Consider the following 18116-nt stretch of genomic DNA (forward strand, 5'->3'; position numbering starts at 1 on the left):
GAAACACCCATGACGTAACTGTACGTCCAGGGTCGTCTAGGGGTTAAAGGAAATTTTTTTTTAGTAAAGTATTGTATTGCCCCCAAAAAGTTTATACAAATTATCAATATACACTTATTACGGGAAATGCTTATAAAGTGCTTTTTCCCCTGCGCTTACTACTGCATCAAGGCTTCACTTCCTGGATAACATGGTGATGTCACGACCCGACTCTCAGAGCTGTGCGGGCTGTGGCTGCTGGAGAGGATGATGGCAGGATAACACTGAGGGACACAGGGCACTGGAGGGACACTAAGCATCCCTCTGCCATCATCCTCTCCAGCAGCCACAGCCCGCACAGCTCTGGGAGTCGGGTCGTGACATCACCATGTTATCCAGGAAGTGAAGCCTTGATGCAGTAGGAAGTGTAGGGAAAAAAAGCACTTTATAATAATTTCCCGTAATAAGTGTATATTGGGGATTTGTATAACTTTTCGCAGGCAAAACAATACCTAAATAAAAATTTCCCCCGGACTTCTCCTTTAAAGAATGCATTTGTTCATAGAACCTGCGATTGAATGACCGCATGGTCTTACCTATATAGTGGGCCCCACAAGGACAGACTGTGCCATATACAACTCCTTTGGTCTCACATCAGATAAAATCATCAGTTTTACGTTCAGCTCCCCCTAGTGTTATAGCTCTTCCTGGCAGACACTGTTCACACCAGGAGCAATTGCTGCATTGATGTTTTCCTTTGGGTGCAACTGCTCTTAACCAGTTCGAATTTTTGCTGATGACCAAGATGCAGAAATCTTAAAGATGTTTTGATTTGTAGTATATTTAGTAGCGACAAAAATTCTTACAGGTTAAGATCAGTTGCACCCAAAAGAATGTCAGTGCAAACTGCACTCAATATGGATTGAGAGATAAGGTGTCATGTATATTGGTGAGTGCCCTTGTTTTTTATACGTGGTACTGTCTCTTCTGAATGAGCATCACCATAGTGACTGTTTACCCACTCTCGTACTGCCTACCTATTTTTGTTGGGTTGTGAGCTGTGCCAATCGCTGTAGTTTACCTGGGTGTGACACTTTAAAGCGGCACTATCAGCAGGTTTGAGCCAGTCAACCTGCTGATATGAGCCAGACGCTATTTACCTTAGGACCACAGTGGCATTCTTCATAACTAGGGATGGTCCGAACCTGCCGAGGTTCAGATTTGTACGAACCTGAACTCTCGGAAATGATTTCCGCTGTCTTCCACCTCCGTGCAGCGGGTGGATACAGCCGGAGGACCGACCGCCTGGCCTGCCCACTATGCATATTCATGTATGCATAGTTAAGCTGCTTGTTACTGCGCATGTGCAGCCTATAACAAGCAGCCTAACTATGCATATATGAATATGCTAGTAGGCGGGCCGAGCGGGTGCTCTGGGCAGACAGGGAACGCCCCAAATACTTGGAACACGCTAATTAGCATATCAGCAATTATCAAAAATCTGCACAGTACCGGACCCCACAGGATTATGAAGAACGGCACTGCGGTCCTAAGGTAAATAGCGTCTGGCTCATATCAGCAGGGTCACTGGCCCCAACATGCAGCGTCTGGATCATATATATATTAACTAAACATACATGATTAACTGTTTTATTGTCCACAGAGTACCCCTTTAGTATATTTGCATTTTTATCCAGGACACTTCTTACTAATGCAGAGAGAACAATTAGTATCTCGTTTTTTAAATCATGAAAGTGTATTTATGTATTTTGGGAAAATGTTAAAAGAATTTGCTTCAAGCTTTGTTAAGATCTTGAACCATTGTTGTTAACATTCACTTAGGGAAATAGAATAAGCTTGGGTGTGGGTCCCTTAGTTCATATCACCTTAAAGTGTATCTGTCATTTTTGTGTTGCTCTAGTGTCATTGTTTAAAAAATAAACAATGCATCTTTATATAATTTTTTTCACATCCATCACTGTACAGTATCCTGCCCTTTCTTGGGGTGAAGGTTGAAAAACAAAACAAAAAACTCCAGGATGTTTTGTGTCCCTTCATTAAGTGCTTACCCAATCTTTTTAAACTTTTTAAAACATTGATTCATTAATTTATTTTATATAGAGCACTTTTAACAGACACAAAAGCTTTTAAACTGAGTTTACAGCTTTAGCAGATTTTAATACTGGTACTGTTTAATTTTTCTTTCAGATGAAAATTCGCCTGCAAACTTTTGGGATTCCAAGAATAGAGGTGTAACTGGAACTCAGAAAGGACAAATTGTCTGGAGAATTGAGCCTGGTCCCTATTTTATGGAACGTAAGTGCATTTTATAAAATTTGTGGAATGTAATGTAGTCAATTTTTTTAAATGACATATGAAGTATGCATTTGTTACATCTGTTACATTTGATAGGTCAGGGCTGTAGTATGTGAACTACATTTTGTAGAATCTTCGTTTTATGACTTTCCAGCCAGGATGGGTGCACACATCGTTGTTGCATCACATATTGGTTTATTGGGTTTTTTTTTTTTTTTTTTGCAAAACCTCATAATGAAAACATAATTGAAGTGTAACTACCATTTTTAAAAACTTCTGACATGTCAGAAGTGTGCATCGGTCAGGGTCTGGCTGCTGAGAACCCCATTGATCGCTAGAACAAAGGGGTAGGCGCGTGCGGGAGTGCATGCTTTGCCCCTTCACCTCTGCTACAGGGAGGTAAATTCTATAGACTGCTCGTATTAACAGTCTGTGGAATTCACCTCCCTGTAGTGGAGATAAAGGGGCAGAGCATGCACTCCTGCTCCTTCATTTTAGTGATCAGAGGAGTTCTCAGCAGCTCGACCTCAACGAGGCATATGCAGTATATCCTAGGGCTGGGCGATATTGGCCTAAATCAATATCGCGGTTTATCGCACATGTAGCCGCGGTAACGATAATTCAACGATAATTATGACACGCCCCTTTTAGCAAACCACACCCACTAGCCATGCCAAACTGGCGATATTTTGATTAGAAAAAGTAAAAATGAACTGAACAGCAACCCATGGTTAGTCTATTCTCATTATTACTATTTGTCATTATTAGGGGTCTCAGCAGAGACCTAGATGTGTATATACAGGTATACAGCCTCTACCGGATGTGTATACACAGGGGGTCATATAGGAATACATGTGTATAACTATATGGGGGGGTGGATAGGTGTATATGACTATATGGGGAGAATGGATTGGGGTGCATTACTATACAGGAGGTACATAGGGATAGAAGTGTATGACTATATGGGGGTGGATCGGGGTGTATTACTATACAGGAGGTACATAGGGATGGGGGTACAGAACTATACATGGGAGTACATAGGAATAGGGGTGTATGACTATACAGGGGGGGGCAAGATAGGGGTGTGTTACTATACAGGGGTGTATGACTATACGGGAGGGACAGGGGTGTATGACTATACAGGGGGCACATAGGGGTAGGGTGGATAGGGGTGTATGACTATACAGGGGGGCGGACAGGGGTGTATGACTATACGGGGGGGACAGGGGTGTATGACTATACGGGGGGACAGGGGTGTATGACTATACGGGGGGGGACGGGTGTATGACTATACGGGGGGGACAGGGGTGTATGACTATACGGGGGGGGACAGGGGTGTATGACTACGGGGGGCAAATAGGGGTAGGGGCGGATAGGGGTGTACGACTATACAGGGGGGGATAGGGGTGTATGACTGTACAGGGGGGGCGGACAGGGGTGTATGACTATACAGGGGGGGATAGGGGTGTATGACTATACAGGGGGGAGAGACAGTGGTGTATGACTATACAGGGGGGGGGGAGACGGGTGTATGACTGTATGGGGAGGAGGACAGGGGTGTATGACTATACGGGGGGGGGGGGAGAGGGGTGTATGACTATACAGGGGGGGAGACGGGTGTATGACTGTATGGGGAGGATGACAGGGGTGTATGACTATACGGGGGGGGGGGGACAGGGGTGTATGACTATACGGGGGGGGGGAAAGGGGTGTATGACTATACGGGGGGGGACAGGGGTGTATGACTATACGGGGGGGGGACAGGGGTGTATGACTACGGGGGGGGACAGGGGTGTATTACTATACGGGGGGGATAGGGGTGTATGACTGTACAGGGGGGGTGGACAGGGGTTTATGACTATACAGGGGGGATAGGGGTGTATGACTGTACAGGGGGGGGCGGACAGTGGTGTATGACAATACAGGGGGGGAGACAGGGGTGTATGACTGTATGGGGAGGAGGACAGGGGTGTATGACTGTATGGGGAGGAGGACAGGGGTGTATGACTGTATAGGGGGGGGGGAGACAGGGGTGTATGACTGTATAGGGGGGGAGACAGGGGTGTATGACTGTATAGGGGGGCGGACAGGGGTGTATGACTGTATAGGGGGGGAGACAGGGGTGTATGACTGTATAGGGGGGGAGACAGAGGTGTATGACTGTATAGGGGGGCGGACAGGGGTGGATGACTGTATAGGGAGGCGGACAGGGGTGTATGACTGTATAGGGGGGCGGACAGGGGTGTATGACTGTATAGGGGGGGAGACAGGGGTGTATGACTGCAATCCCCTTAGTAACAGTGCAGGACTGTAACATAGGAGGAATGGATGTGCTGCAGCTGGCAGGATACCACACACAGCTATAAGTTACCCTGCCTGCTGCAGCCCATTATTCCTCCTATCCTCTACTGTTACTGAGGGGATGAGATGACAGGTCAGCTGCTCCCAAGTGCTGCTCCTCCACCTCCAGCTCTGACATGGCCGCCTCCCTGCACACACAGGATAACGTGTGCAACGTTTGCCGTGAGCGCTGCACACGTTGTCCTGTGTGTGCAGGGACGCGGCCGTGTCAGCGCTGGAGGAGCAGCAGCACGTGAGGGCGGCTGTCCTGTACTCCCCTCAGTGAGCAGGGACGGCGGACCGGACGGGTGGTGGGTGCATGGACGGTGCGGCAGGACGCGCCTCAGAGAGGGCGGACAGGTGCACGCACGGGGGGGTGGGGGGAAGTTCGCTTGAACCAGACGGGGGCGGTGCGGGCAGTCACCTGGGCCCTGCTGCTTCTTCAGCTCCCTGGCCGCTTGTGTGTGTGCGCGTGGGGCTCTGACAGGACTGGCGCAGGGACATAAAAATACCACAATTACCGTCCTGGCTAAGTTGAAGTCGGTTAACCGACGCCAGTGACGGTATCGGTATTTTTGCGGTATCCCGCCCAGCCCTAGTATATCCCATGTAAAATAATATCGGATAAAGTCCTTATTGTGGGACTTAACTTCAAAGATAAAATATGCTTGATCATTTATATATATGTGTTCAAAATGTTCTTTACTTTGTTTCAATATCGGCATTACTAGTAAAGAAAACAGCGTGCTGTGTGGTGTTACAGGTAGAGAATACAGCGTGCTGTGTGGTGTTACAGGTAGAGAATACAGCGTGCTGTGTGGTGTTACAGGTAGAGAATACAGCATGCTGTGTGGTGTTACAGGTAGAGAATACAGCGTGCTGTGGTGTTACAGGTAGAGAATACAGGGTGCTGTGTGGTGTTACAGGTAGAGAATACAGCGCGCTGTGTGGTGTTACAGGTAGAGAATACAGCGTGCTGTGTGGTGTTACAGGAAGAGAATACAGAGTGCTGTGTGGTGTTACAGGTAGAGAATACAGCGCGCTGTGTGGTGTTACAGGTAGAGAATACAGCGTGCTGTGTGGTGTTACAGGTAGAGAATACAGCGTGCTGTGTGGTGTTACAGGTAGAGAATACAGAGTGCTGTGTGTTTGGGACCACAATGAGATGATAGAGTACTGCCTAGAGCAGAGAATGAGCAGGGTAGAGGACTATGATGAGCAGCAAGTGAAAGCAATGCATTCTGGAACCTGTTGTACTGTGTACAGCTGCTAAGGCCCCGTTCCCACTGAGCAAAACTAGCGGAATTCCGCGGCGGAATTTTCCGCCGAGGAATGCCGTTAGCCTCCCGCTCATAATGGGAGTCTATGGGAGGCGCACGCTCCTGCCCTGTCTGCTCTAAAGAATGAACATGTTCATTCTTCAGCGCAGACAGGGCAGGAGCACGCACCTCCCATAGACTCCCATTATGAGCGGGAGGCTAACGGCATTCCGCGGCGGACAATTTCGCCGCGGAATTCCGCTAGTTTTGCTCAGTGGGAACGGGGCGTTAACCAGGAAGTACAGCCAGCAATTACACAACACAGACCCCCAAAACAAATAGATTTTTGGTAGTTTCAAAACTGGGTTAGACAGGTAAGCAATGCTGTATGCTTCTGCAGCAGGTTTATTTGTTTTTTACCTCTATCTGTAGTTCCCTTTTAACCCCTAGGCGACCCCAGCCGTACCTGTCTGTCCAGGGCCGCCTACGGGTGTTGAGAGCGGGGCTGCGCGGCGGCTTTTGCAGTGTACTTTATAAAAAAAAATTCAGCCTGTCATTGCAAAGTACAATTAGTGGCGCAAAAAATAAGGGCTCATGTGGGTTTGTAGGTGAAAAAATGCAACTGCTATGGCCTTTTAACCCCTTAACGACATCGGGCGTAAACTTACGCCCTCGCGCCCTGGTGCTTGGCACATCAGGGCGTAAATTTACGCCCGATGTTTCCCCGATCGCTGCGTGTTCGCACACAGCGATCGGGGAAGATGGCCTGCTATAAATCATAGCAGGCCATCTTAGCTTCACGGCACGGGGGGTGGTTAACACCCTCCGTGCTTACGATCGCCGCTATAGGCTGATCAATTCAGATCAGCCAATAGCGGCGATCAGAACCTTTCCGGGTTATCGGTGACCCGATGACCCGAAAAAGAAATGGCGGTCGGTGCTGTCCGAGGACGGCACCGACCGCCATTACTGTAAAAAGTAATGGTGATCGCCGTGCCACCGGCCCGATCGCCGTGAACGGCCGGCCGGCCGTTCACGGCGATCGGGCCGGTGGCACGGCGATCAGTCCCATAAAATAAAAAATACCTGCCCTGGACCCCTCAGCTAGGTAGCCGAGGGGTCCAAAGCAGGTATTTGTACATTACTCACCTGTCCCGGGCTCCTGATCGGCATCTTCCGGGTTCGCGGCGTCCTCGTGTTCGTTCGGGTCTTCGGCTTCCTCCGTGACGGCACGTTCGGCTTCTCTCGGCTATTTTCGGCTCTAGCGTCGTCTTTTTCCATATTTTGCGCTCTGCTGCCCTCTAGCGGCTGATATGTGTAATACACTTATCAGCAGCTTCAGGGACGTTCAGAATGTAAAAAAGTTTATTTATTTTTTTTCCAAAAATTTTTTTTTCTATTTTCCGCACCCTATCGCCGCTGAGTGTTGATCAGCATCGCACGAAAGTGCGCTGCTAATCAGTAACTCCTCCTTTTTGGCGTAGGGTGTTTTTTTTTTCTATATTCTACTGCCACGGTCTGCTGATAAGTGCCGCACATAAGTGCGGCATTTATCAGCAACTCCTTTGTTGGCGTAGGTTTTTTTTTTTTATACTTACTGTAATAAAAAACACGTAAAAAAACACTACATTACACCACACTACATTGAATAAAGTTTGAGACTACACCACTACATACCCCATATACCAATCCCCGTATAAAGATGGCCCCCAGGGTGTTTTCGGCGTCAGAGGGATACGTTATTGCCTCCGACACCGAAACAGCCCGTGAGGATGAATGGGGGGGATCCTTCTTTCCTCCATTCATCCTCATCATCCAGGGACATGTCTGGGGGGTAGCGTTGTGTACGCTGCCCCCCAGACACGTCTTTTCTGCCAGTACCGTCCCAATAAGAGATCACGGTATGGCGTGAAATTCTACAAACTCTGTGAGCGTACCTCAGGGTACTCTTACAGATTTAGAGTATGTGCACACTGCGGAATGGCGAAGGATAACCCTTCGTGCATTCCGCAGCTGGCACCCGCCGGCGGACTGATGCAGGCGCATGTCTCTACCCGTGTCATAGACTCCATTCTATGCACGGGCGGAATCCGTCGTCCATCCAAAGAATGAATGCGTTGGACGGAGAGCGGAATCCGCCCGGGCATAGAATGGAGTCTATGACACGTGTGGAGACGTGCGCCTGCATCACTCCGCCGGCGGGTGCCAACTGCGGAATGCACGAAGGGTTATCTGTCGCGATTCCGCAGTGTGCATGTACCCTTAGAGTGTATGAAGGAAGGGACACCCGAATCCAGCCCCCAGATGCCCCCTCCCCCCCCCCCCATCCTCGGAACAAGTGGGAAGATCGTCCGGGAACTGATCTTCCCACTGCTGGATAAAGGTTACAACCTGTACGGGGATAACTTTTATACCAGCACCCCCTCTTCCGGTCCCTCGCTGCCCGAGCTACTGTAGCTTGCGGCACGATACGAAAATATCAGAAGCAGTAATAAAGCCCTAATATTTAGCAGCCATGGAGCGGACCCAGCACTTCTGGATATGAAGGACCCCGTATCGCACCAGGACAACATTTTCCAGGTGACGTCCCCCACACTGGAAAACAGGAGACCCCAGAAGAAGTGCAGAGTGTGGGGTAACAGGGGGATCAGGAAGGACGCCATTTTCCAGTGCGACACCTGTCCTGATCACCCCGGCCTCTGCATACTGGGTCGCTCCAAGGCGTACCACACGTCACTGGGGTTCTACATTATCTAAATTCTGTCCCTTATTCCTATTTCAGGGGTCACGTTGATCCAGGGATTATTCTGATCGCCATTATGGAGTCGGGAAGGAATTTTTCCCCTGTGATGAGGCTACTGTCGTCTGCCTCACAAGGGTTTTTTGCCTTCCTCTGGATCAACACAGGTTGAATTTGATGGACACCTGTCATTTCCAACCTTATAAACTAATAATTGGCCTAATACCCCCAAATAAATTAGAATGGTCCCTTTTCCCCAGCTAAATAGGTATGGCTGCCATTCCCATTAGAGGATGCCATGATGCAATTACAAAGCCTCTGTGCGGCCAGGACAGTAGAAACCCCCCACAAGTGACCCCATTCTGGAAACTACACCCGATAAGGAATCTAACAAGGGGGGCAGCGGGGATATGGCCCCCTGGTGACGGCCACATTTGGGACGTGAAAATGAAAAAAATTGTATTTTTTATTTTCTCGGCACATGTTCTATGTAAGTGCCCGTCACCAGTGGGGTCCATATGCTCACTGCACCCCTTGTTAGATTCCTTATGGGGTGTAGTTTCCAGAATGGGGTCACTTGTCAGGGGTTTCTACTGACCTGGCAGCACAGGAGCTTTGTAATTGCGACATGGCCTCCATCCTCCATTCCAGCCTCTAAATGGCGCTTTGTCCCTTTGGTGGCTTGCCCTGTGCCCATATGGCACATTATGCCCACATGTGGGGTATTTTCGTACTCAGGGGAAACTACCCTACATGTTTTGTGTTAATTTTCTTTTTAACCCCTTGTGGAAATGGAAAAAATCAAGGCTAGACCAACATTTAGTGTAATTTTTGTAAAATTTTTACTCTAAATCATTAATCTTGTCATGATTTTTTCATTTTCACAAGGGGCTAAAAGATAAAAAAAAAACACTAAATGTGTAGAGCAATTTCCCCTGAGTACGGAAATACCCCACATGTGGACATAAAGCGCCGTGCGGGCGCAGGGTAAGCCTCCGAAGGGAAGGAGCTCCATTTGGTTTTTAAAGGCTGGATTTGGATGGAATGGATTTCGAGGGGCCATGTTGCATTCAAAAGGCCTCTGTGTTGCCAAGACAGTTGAAACCCCCCACAAGTGACCCCAATATGGAAACTACACCCCTCAAGGAATGTAACAAGGAGTGTAGTGAGCATATGGACCCCACTGGTAACGGGCACAAATGTGGAACAATGTGGCGTGAAAATGAAATATTACATTTTTTACACTATAATGTTGGTTTAGCCTTGAATTTATCATTTTCACAAGGGGTTAAAAGAGGGGAAAAAAAACAAAATGTGTAGAGCAATTTCCCACGAGTCCGAAAATACCCCACATGTGGACATAAATTGCCATGTGGGCGCATGGCAAGCCTCCGAAGGGAAGGAGCGCCATTTGGATTTTGGAGGTTGGATTTGGCTAGAATGGATGATGAACGCCATGTCGCATTTACAGAGCCCTTGTGCTGCCAAAACACTGGAAATCCCCCACAATTGACCCCATTCTGGAAACTGTACCCCTCATGGAATCTAACAAGGGGTGCAGTGAGGATATGGACCCCTTGATGACGGGCACATTTGTGCCATGAAAGTGAAAAAATGAAATTTTTTACTTTCACGTCACATTGTTCCACATTTGTGCCCGTCACCAGTGGGGTCCATATGCTCACTGCACCCCTTGTTAGATTTCTTGAGGGGTGTAGTTTCCAGAATGGGGTCCCTTGTGGGGGGTTTCCAGTGTCTTGGCAGCACGAGGGCTCTGTAAATGCGACATGGCCCTTGAAATCCTTTCCAGTGAAATTCAGCTTCCAAAAGCCAATTGGCGCTCCTTCCCTTTGGAGGCTCGTCCTTCGCCCCCTTGGCACTTTATCGCCACATGTGGGGTATTTCCGTACTCGGGAGAAACTGCGCTACACATTTTGTGTCTTTTTTTTCCTCTTATCCCTTTAAGAAAATGAAAAATTGAAGGCTAGAACAACGTTTTAGTGTAAAAAAAATTTTTTTTCTTTTTTCACGCCATATTGTTCGGAAAATCTGTGAAGCACCTGTGGGGTCCAAATGCTCACCGCACCCCTTGTTACATTCCTTGAGGGGTGTAGTTTTGTAAATGGTGTCCCTTTAGGGGTGTTTTTTAGGTTTTGGCACCCCAGAGCCTCTGCCAACCTGAAGTGGTACAGTCAGAAATGACCAAATATAACGGAGGCATTGAAATTCACTAGGCGCTCCCTTATATCTGAGGCTTGTGGTTGCGTCAAATAGCGTAATAGGGCCACATATGGGGTATTTCTATAAACTGCAGAAACGGGGCAATCAATATTGGGGTGCATTTCTCTGGTAATAGGTTTATAATTATGAAAAATATTGGATTACAATAAAATCTCTGCACAGAAAATTAAAATTTTCAAATTTCTTACACACTTAGCTTTTATTTCTGTGACTCCCCTAAAGGGTTAAAACACTTTCTGGATATGCTTTTGCAGAGTGTGGGGGGTGCAGTTTCTGAAATGGGGTGCTTTGTGGGGCTTTCTAACATACAGGCCCCTCAAATACACTTTAAACCTGAACAGGTCCCTAAAAATATCTGATTTTGAAATTTTACTGAAAATTTGGAAATTTGCTGCTAATGTTTTAAGCTTCCTATTCTCTAAAAAAATGAAAGATCGTTTAATAAATGCTGCCACCATAAAGTAGACATATTGCTAATGCTATTTAATATATAATTTATGTGGTATATCCACTTTCTGTATACGCAAAAAAGTTTCAAAGTTGGAAAAATGCAGTTTTTCACATTTTTTCACATTATTTGGTTTTTTTTTTCATAAAGATTCGTTATGAGTATCGACTCCAATTTACCAGAAATGTAAAGTACAATATGTCACGAGAAAACAATCTCAGAATCAGCCGGATAGGTAAAAGCATCCCGAAGTTATTAATGAATAAAGTGACACAGGTCATATTCATAAAATTTGTCTCTGTCATTAAGGCCATTTCAGGCTCTGTCCTTAAGGGGTTAAGCACAAGGAGGAAAAAACGAAAACGCAAAAATTGAAATTGGCCCGGTCCTCTAAGGGTTAAGAACACACTGCTGTACTGAGTAATCTTTTGTCTGAAGCACTCCAGTATTTCAGAGTGAAACATAGTTGTTTATAACAAGGATGCCTGTCAGGATTTCATGCTGCATGTGGATCAGAAAGCATAACTCTCCTCACAGTCTTCCTATAAAGTTTTTCCCCTAAGAAATGTCACACACACAATTTTCCACACACAGCTAGCTTACTGGGGATTCTAAGATTTAGACACATCATCAAAAGAGTGTTGTATATTTTTTTATTAGTTTCACAGTCTTTATTTTGGCATTTTAATGATATAAAAATAAAAAAATCTCACAACACGAAATAACTGCATCAAGGACTTCATCAATAGGTTATATTTTGTAGATAAAGTAACTTAAGACACATTGTTGCTGCTTTAGGTTACAAACCCACTTGGCGGGTCTGCAGCGAGTCTCCATGCTGCGTTTTTGCAGCGAGACTCGCTGCAGATCCCGGCCCTATGCTTTTAATGGCAGACAAACACGCAGCAGGGATGTACATCCCTGCTGCGAGTTTGTCTGCAGCCCTCCCCATTAACCCCCCGGCCGCCGGAGCTGATACTTCACCTGATCCCGGCTCCGGCGGTTCCCGATGTCTTCAGCAAGCCGGAGTTGGGACCAGGTGAAGTATATGCTCCAGCCAGCCGCCCTCAGCCCCGGCCGCCTGATCGGGGCTGCGGGGGGGGCGATCGGGCGGCCGGGGCTGCGGGCGGCTGGCTGGAGCATATACTTCACCTGGTCCCCGCTCCGGCTTGCTGAAGACATCGGGAACCGCCGGAGCCGGGATCAGGTGAAGTATCAGCTTCGGCGGCCGGGGGGTTAATGGGGTGGGCTGCAGACAAACTCGCAGCAGGGATGTACATCCCTGCTGCGTGTTTGTCTGCCATTAAAAGCATAAGGCCGGGATCTGCAGCCAGTCTCGCTGCAAAAACGCAGCATGGAGACTCGCTGCAGACCCGCCAAGTGGGTTTGTAACCTTAAATTACTTTGTAGAAAAAAATTGAAAAAGATACCTCATCACAATGCAAGTAGAAGAAAATTTCTCAGTCCAGAAAACAGTTTAGCAAGTTAAGGTACATTATAAGTTTGCAGGACACACATTGAGGCGCTGCTGAAGGTGAATGGTGAGGTGTACACAAAATATATTTTGAAAGTTGATGTTATTTTGGCATTTTAGTAATTTTATACCAATCCGTGTCCTCAAGAACTGAGGTAACTACATCAAAATAGGAAATAGTGGGTTCAATTAATTAGTAGTTTAAATTTAGTTTGTTATATTTTGTATAGCATGTAGGCTATTGCAATGATTTCATTCTCTTTCAAAGTCCACCCATAGCAGCCCATTCAGTAGTTTTATTACTGTGTAGTGCTCTTCTGGAGTTAACAAAATCAGGCAAACCAATCTCTTAATTCAGTGTATGCTTATTAGCATCATGTGTCCCATTCTGCAACATACTTTTTTCTATATTAGATAGTAGAGGTAAGTAGTTAAAACGGGTTGTCTAGGATAAATGCTTAGTTATCCATTTTGCAGGGGCGGCAGGGCACATGAGAGTAATGAATACTGTCCCTCTCCACTACAGCTGCTGGTTCCCGGGCCGCCTAGTCTGCGCTACTGTCAGGGTTTTGAAGATACCTGCAAACATGCCTTTCCCACAGGAAATGACCGGTCAAATTAGAGCCTATATTGATGGTCCATTTCCTGTAGTAACGGCACATCAACAGATGTTTACAAAACACTGACAGTGTTGCAGAACGGATGGCCAAGTAACAAGCAACTGTGGCGGTGCAGAGCAAGTAAGTATACATTATTCCTATGTCCCCAGCAGCCCCTGCAGCATGTATAATTAAGCATTTATTCCGAACAACCCCTTTCGGTCAATTAAAGGGGTATTACCCCCAAGAGCCAAAAATATAAAATGCCCCTAAACCTAGCTGGTCTCACACTCCCAGTCTTTCTAGCTGCTGCCATTCCTGAGTTACAAGTTTTTTTTAAAAGCGCTGGCAGGGAAACTACATTTCCTATCATGCATTGCTTCTCCCAGATGATGAGGATGTAACAGAGTGGATTATGCTGTAGCAGAGCCGATGATGTTGTAGCAGAGCCGATGATGTTGCAGCAGAGCCGATGATGTTGTAGCAGAGCCGATGCTGGTGACCTATGGGGGGAGGAATGTTGTAGCAGAGCCACTGATGTTGTAACAGAGCCGATGCTGGTGACCGATGGAGGGAGGAATGCTGGTAGCTGGTGAGGTGTGGAGGGTGAGATCGGGGGGATGCTGGCGGCCAGGGCGGTGGAGTCCGTAAGCTGCAGCTCCGACTCCTGAATTTTATCAGGACCGACTCCGACTCCTGCTCCTTCATAAATGGGCAGTCATATACCAGGGGAGTTACTTATCACACTGGCTCTGCAGCTTCTCCCTAATGTCCTACATCATCTTGAGGGCGACTTCGGAGTGAATAAAGAAATACTGTATATAAAGCACATTCTCCTGTGTGTGCAGTGGATGCAGCCAGTCTCCAGCCTTTATGTCCTGAACTACTCACAACTAGACTAGATGGAGCAGGTGGTCTTTTCCTGCTGACAGTCTTCTATGTTTTTAACTAAATTTTCACCATACTTAAAGGAGAAGTCTGGTGAAATTTTTTATTACACAGTTCTTTCCCACATATAAAGTTATATAACATGTAAATATACACTAATTACTGATTCTGCAGCCTTACCCCACTTTTCTGTGTCACTCTCACCACCGGAAGTTCTGTAGTTCAGGGTTTTATGGTGACGTCACGATCCACTGTGATCCCCAGGCACCAGTTGGGTCGTGATGTCACGATCCGGGGCGTTCCTCATTGCGGCCGGCAGCTTCCTCCCTCCCTTCTCTTAGGAATGCCTCCAAGCACTCCCAGCACAGCTCCCGGCATGGCCCCCCCTTCAGCCTCAAAGCACGGCTCCCGGTATGCCTGGCTGCAGAGCTCCAGAGCACAAATCATTCCTCCCCCCGCAGCCTCCAGCAGTCCTCCTCACACAGCTCCCAGCATTGACCCTCCCCCGCCCGGAACCTTCACAGCACGGCTCCAGCAGCTCTGATCACACTGCTCCCAGCACCTTGAAAGGACGGCTCCCGGCAGCTCTAAGACACAGCTCCTAGCCTTACCCCTCCCCTCCCTCACAACCCCATACAGGGCACACCAAAGACCTCTATGAAAGAATTCCTGTACAATCACTGCAGCTCTGATACATCCATACTACTTGAGTGTCAGTGTAAACTGCCGTATGTGTTCTATTCAATACTATTATACTGACAATGAAGTAGTATGGATGCATCAGATATATATATACACACACACAAACTATAACTCCATCTATAGATAGAGATAGAGCTATATACCAACATATACATTGCACACACATCCAGTATGCTAACTGTGACACAAGGGGGTGGTAACATGGGTGGGACAAAGAGGAAGGCTGGACAAGGAGGTGAAATGGGCGTGATAGACTGACTGAAACTAGGCAGAGGGATGCTGGGAGATGTAGTATCTGAGCTGCAGCTCAAACAGGAAGTTAGGGGACAAAATCTGATGATGAGATTGGGTGATGTGGGGGTCAGAAAGTAGCAATTCTGAGCTCAAACTTTTCCTATTTCAAAGGTATTTAAGATCCCCAGCTTATTAAGTGATTAATTTTTTTTGGCCAGACCCCGGACTTGTCCTTTAAAGAAACACTGCTAACAATGCCAGATCCCTGTGATATAGAGGTCAGCCATAGTAATATACAGGGGGTCACACATAGTGATATAGAGAGGGGTCACACATAGTGATATAGGAGGTCACTGTGGGGGCACGCAATAGTACGCACACACATACACACACAGCCTGCTGTAGCCATAGCATACACACACACCCACACAGCCTGCTGCAGCCATAGCACACACACACAGCTTGCTGCAGCCATAGTGTACACCACACACACACACGGCTTGCTGCAGCCATAGCACACATACACACAGGCTGCTGCAGCCATAGTGCGTACACACACACACAGCTTGCTGCAGCCATAGCACACACACACAGCCTGCTGCAGCCATAGCACACACACACACAGCCTGCTGTAGCCATAGCACACACACACAGCTTGCTGCAGCCATAGCATACATACACATAGCCTGCTGAAGCCGTAGTGCACACATACACACAGCCTTCTGCAGCCATAGCACACGCACACACAGCCTGCTGCAGCCATAGCACACACACACAGCCTGCTGCAGCCATAACACACACACAGCCTGCTGCAGTCATAGCACACACACAACCTACTGCAGCCATAGCACACACACACACACACACACACACACAGCTGCAGCCATAGAACACTAAAGAAAAACAATCTTCTCCCAGAGAGAAAACACCACACTGAGGACAGAGGTTACTGCTACACTACTTATGTGTTCTCCTCCTCCTCTATATTACACAGGATTTCTTCATATTACACTGCTTCTCATATACAGTCATCCAGCATCCAGGAAGAGAACAGCACAGATCTCCCCCCACACAATGGACTCTTCCAGCTCAGAAACAAACTGCCAAATAGTGACTGACAACTTTTCCTTGACCCCCCCTTATGTAATAGGGACAGTGTCCTATTAGAATGTTGCTCATAATATATATTTATGAGCAAAACTTGTAAAATTCATATCAAAATTTAATTCTACATTTTTTAAAGATTTTTTAAAGCTGGAGTCTGAGACGGTACATTCTTTTCCATCTCCGACTCCAGCCAAAACTAGCTCCGACTCCAACTGCAGCTAAAACTAGCTCCGACTACGACTCTGACTCCACAACTCCGACTCCACAGCCCTGCTGGCGGCAAACAGGGGTGTCAGGTTGCCAGGAAATTACTCAGGGGAACGCGGCTGATGCACTCATGGGGGGTTGCCGCTGGTGGCTGTCCCAGACATCGGATGAGATGGGGCAGTAGTCATCGTCGGATGATTTGGGGGATGCCGTGATCAGTAGTGATGTTGGGGTGGGGGGCGATGCCACTAGCGGACGTCTCTGATGCGGGTGAGTTGAGGGGGGGTGGGGTAGTCGGAGAGGGAGACAGTGATCAGCAGCAGCTGTGAGCGTCTTACTGTCCTCCCTCACTTCTGTGGACTGGGTTAGAAGCACTAACCCTGCCCATTGAAGAGACTGAGGACACGTGATGCCGTCTCGGAGGGTGGGGGCCAGGAGCAGGAAGCGTGTCGGGTTGGACTGAGATTTGATGATCCTATGCATTCAGTGGGGGTGAATGCATCTAGATAAGAGCAAAACTGTGAAGAATCCATAATAACTTTTTATATTGGAAAGATGGAAAGCTATGGGTGGGCAACGTATTAATGCAAAAATACCCTCTTAACCCTCTATGGTTTCAGAAACCTAATCTGCTGATAGTCCCTTATAGCGCATGGGACCCTTAGAAAAAGGTAGGTGTGTTACCTTCCTCCTCTGTGCTGGTCCCATGCTGCTAGTCAGGGTAATTTCCGCTCCGGTGCACTGTTAGGAGCATTGCCGCGTCATTTGGCCTGCTCCTTCTAATGATAATTAATGGAGAGGGCAGGCCAGATGACGTGGCAGTGCTTGTGTACACAGGAACGAAGATTAGTCCGACTAACAGCATGGGATCAGTGCAGAGGAGGAAGGTAACACAAATAACTTCCTCTTCGGCGGCCCGGGTGCTGTAAGGGGTTGTAAGGGTAGATGAATCTAACCTGCAAATAGTTTCCCTTTAAGTACACTGGTCTCTCTGAGACATTCTGATACTCTGATTTCAGTTCTCTAGCGTATAGATCAGTAATTCACCTCCCTCCTGATTTTTTGTTTGTCACCCCCCTAATCAGGACTGTCTTCCTTATTTCCAAAGGATAGGTCACCAATCACTCATCAGCGGGATAGCACATTTATTTGTTTTGCCCAGAAAATCCCTTTTAACAATCTTTGTGATAATTATTGGAAATATATATATATATATATATATATATATATATATATATATATATAAATTATTTTTATCAATATTGTTTGTTCATTCCTGTAACTTCTGATCAAAAACTGTTCTTCCTTTTCAGCTGAAATAAAAATTTGTTTTAAATATTATCATGGTATCAGTGGATCTTTGAGAGCGACAACACCTTGTATCACTGTGAAAAATCCGTCTGTAATGGTAGGTTTTTAACATGTTTAAAATTCTGTGCCCAGCCCAACACTTTTTACTTTTGTGTTGTTATTTGTACTGGGGGAAAAAAATCACTTTTAGGACAGTAAGAATTTCTTAAATAGTTTGTCAAAAAATATTTTTTATTATAACTTGAAAAATCATTAGAATAACTTGCGCAGC

The 18116-nt window shown here is 46.9% G+C and overlaps 1 protein-coding gene across 5 annotated transcripts in view; it reads left to right on the forward strand.

The window, feature by feature from the left end:
• Window positions 1-18116, forward strand: part of HECW2 (HECT, C2 and WW domain containing E3 ubiquitin protein ligase 2) — a 271029-nt gene that overhangs the window by 136172 nt on the left and 116741 nt on the right. For all 5 annotated transcript variants that reach the window (XM_069983585.1, XM_069983588.1, XM_069983587.1 and 2 more), the window contains 2 exons: window positions 2188-2295; window positions 17848-17942. In XM_069983585.1, coding sequence (XP_069839686.1) covers window positions 2188-2295; window positions 17848-17942 — 203 coding nt within the window. The remainder of the gene's footprint in view (window positions 1-2187; window positions 2296-17847; window positions 17943-18116) is intronic.

This window comes from Dendropsophus ebraccatus, chromosome 9 (genome assembly GCF_027789765.1).
Source record: "Dendropsophus ebraccatus isolate aDenEbr1 chromosome 9, aDenEbr1.pat, whole genome shotgun sequence".
NCBI lineage: Eukaryota > Metazoa > Chordata > Amphibia > Anura > Hylidae > Dendropsophus > Dendropsophus ebraccatus.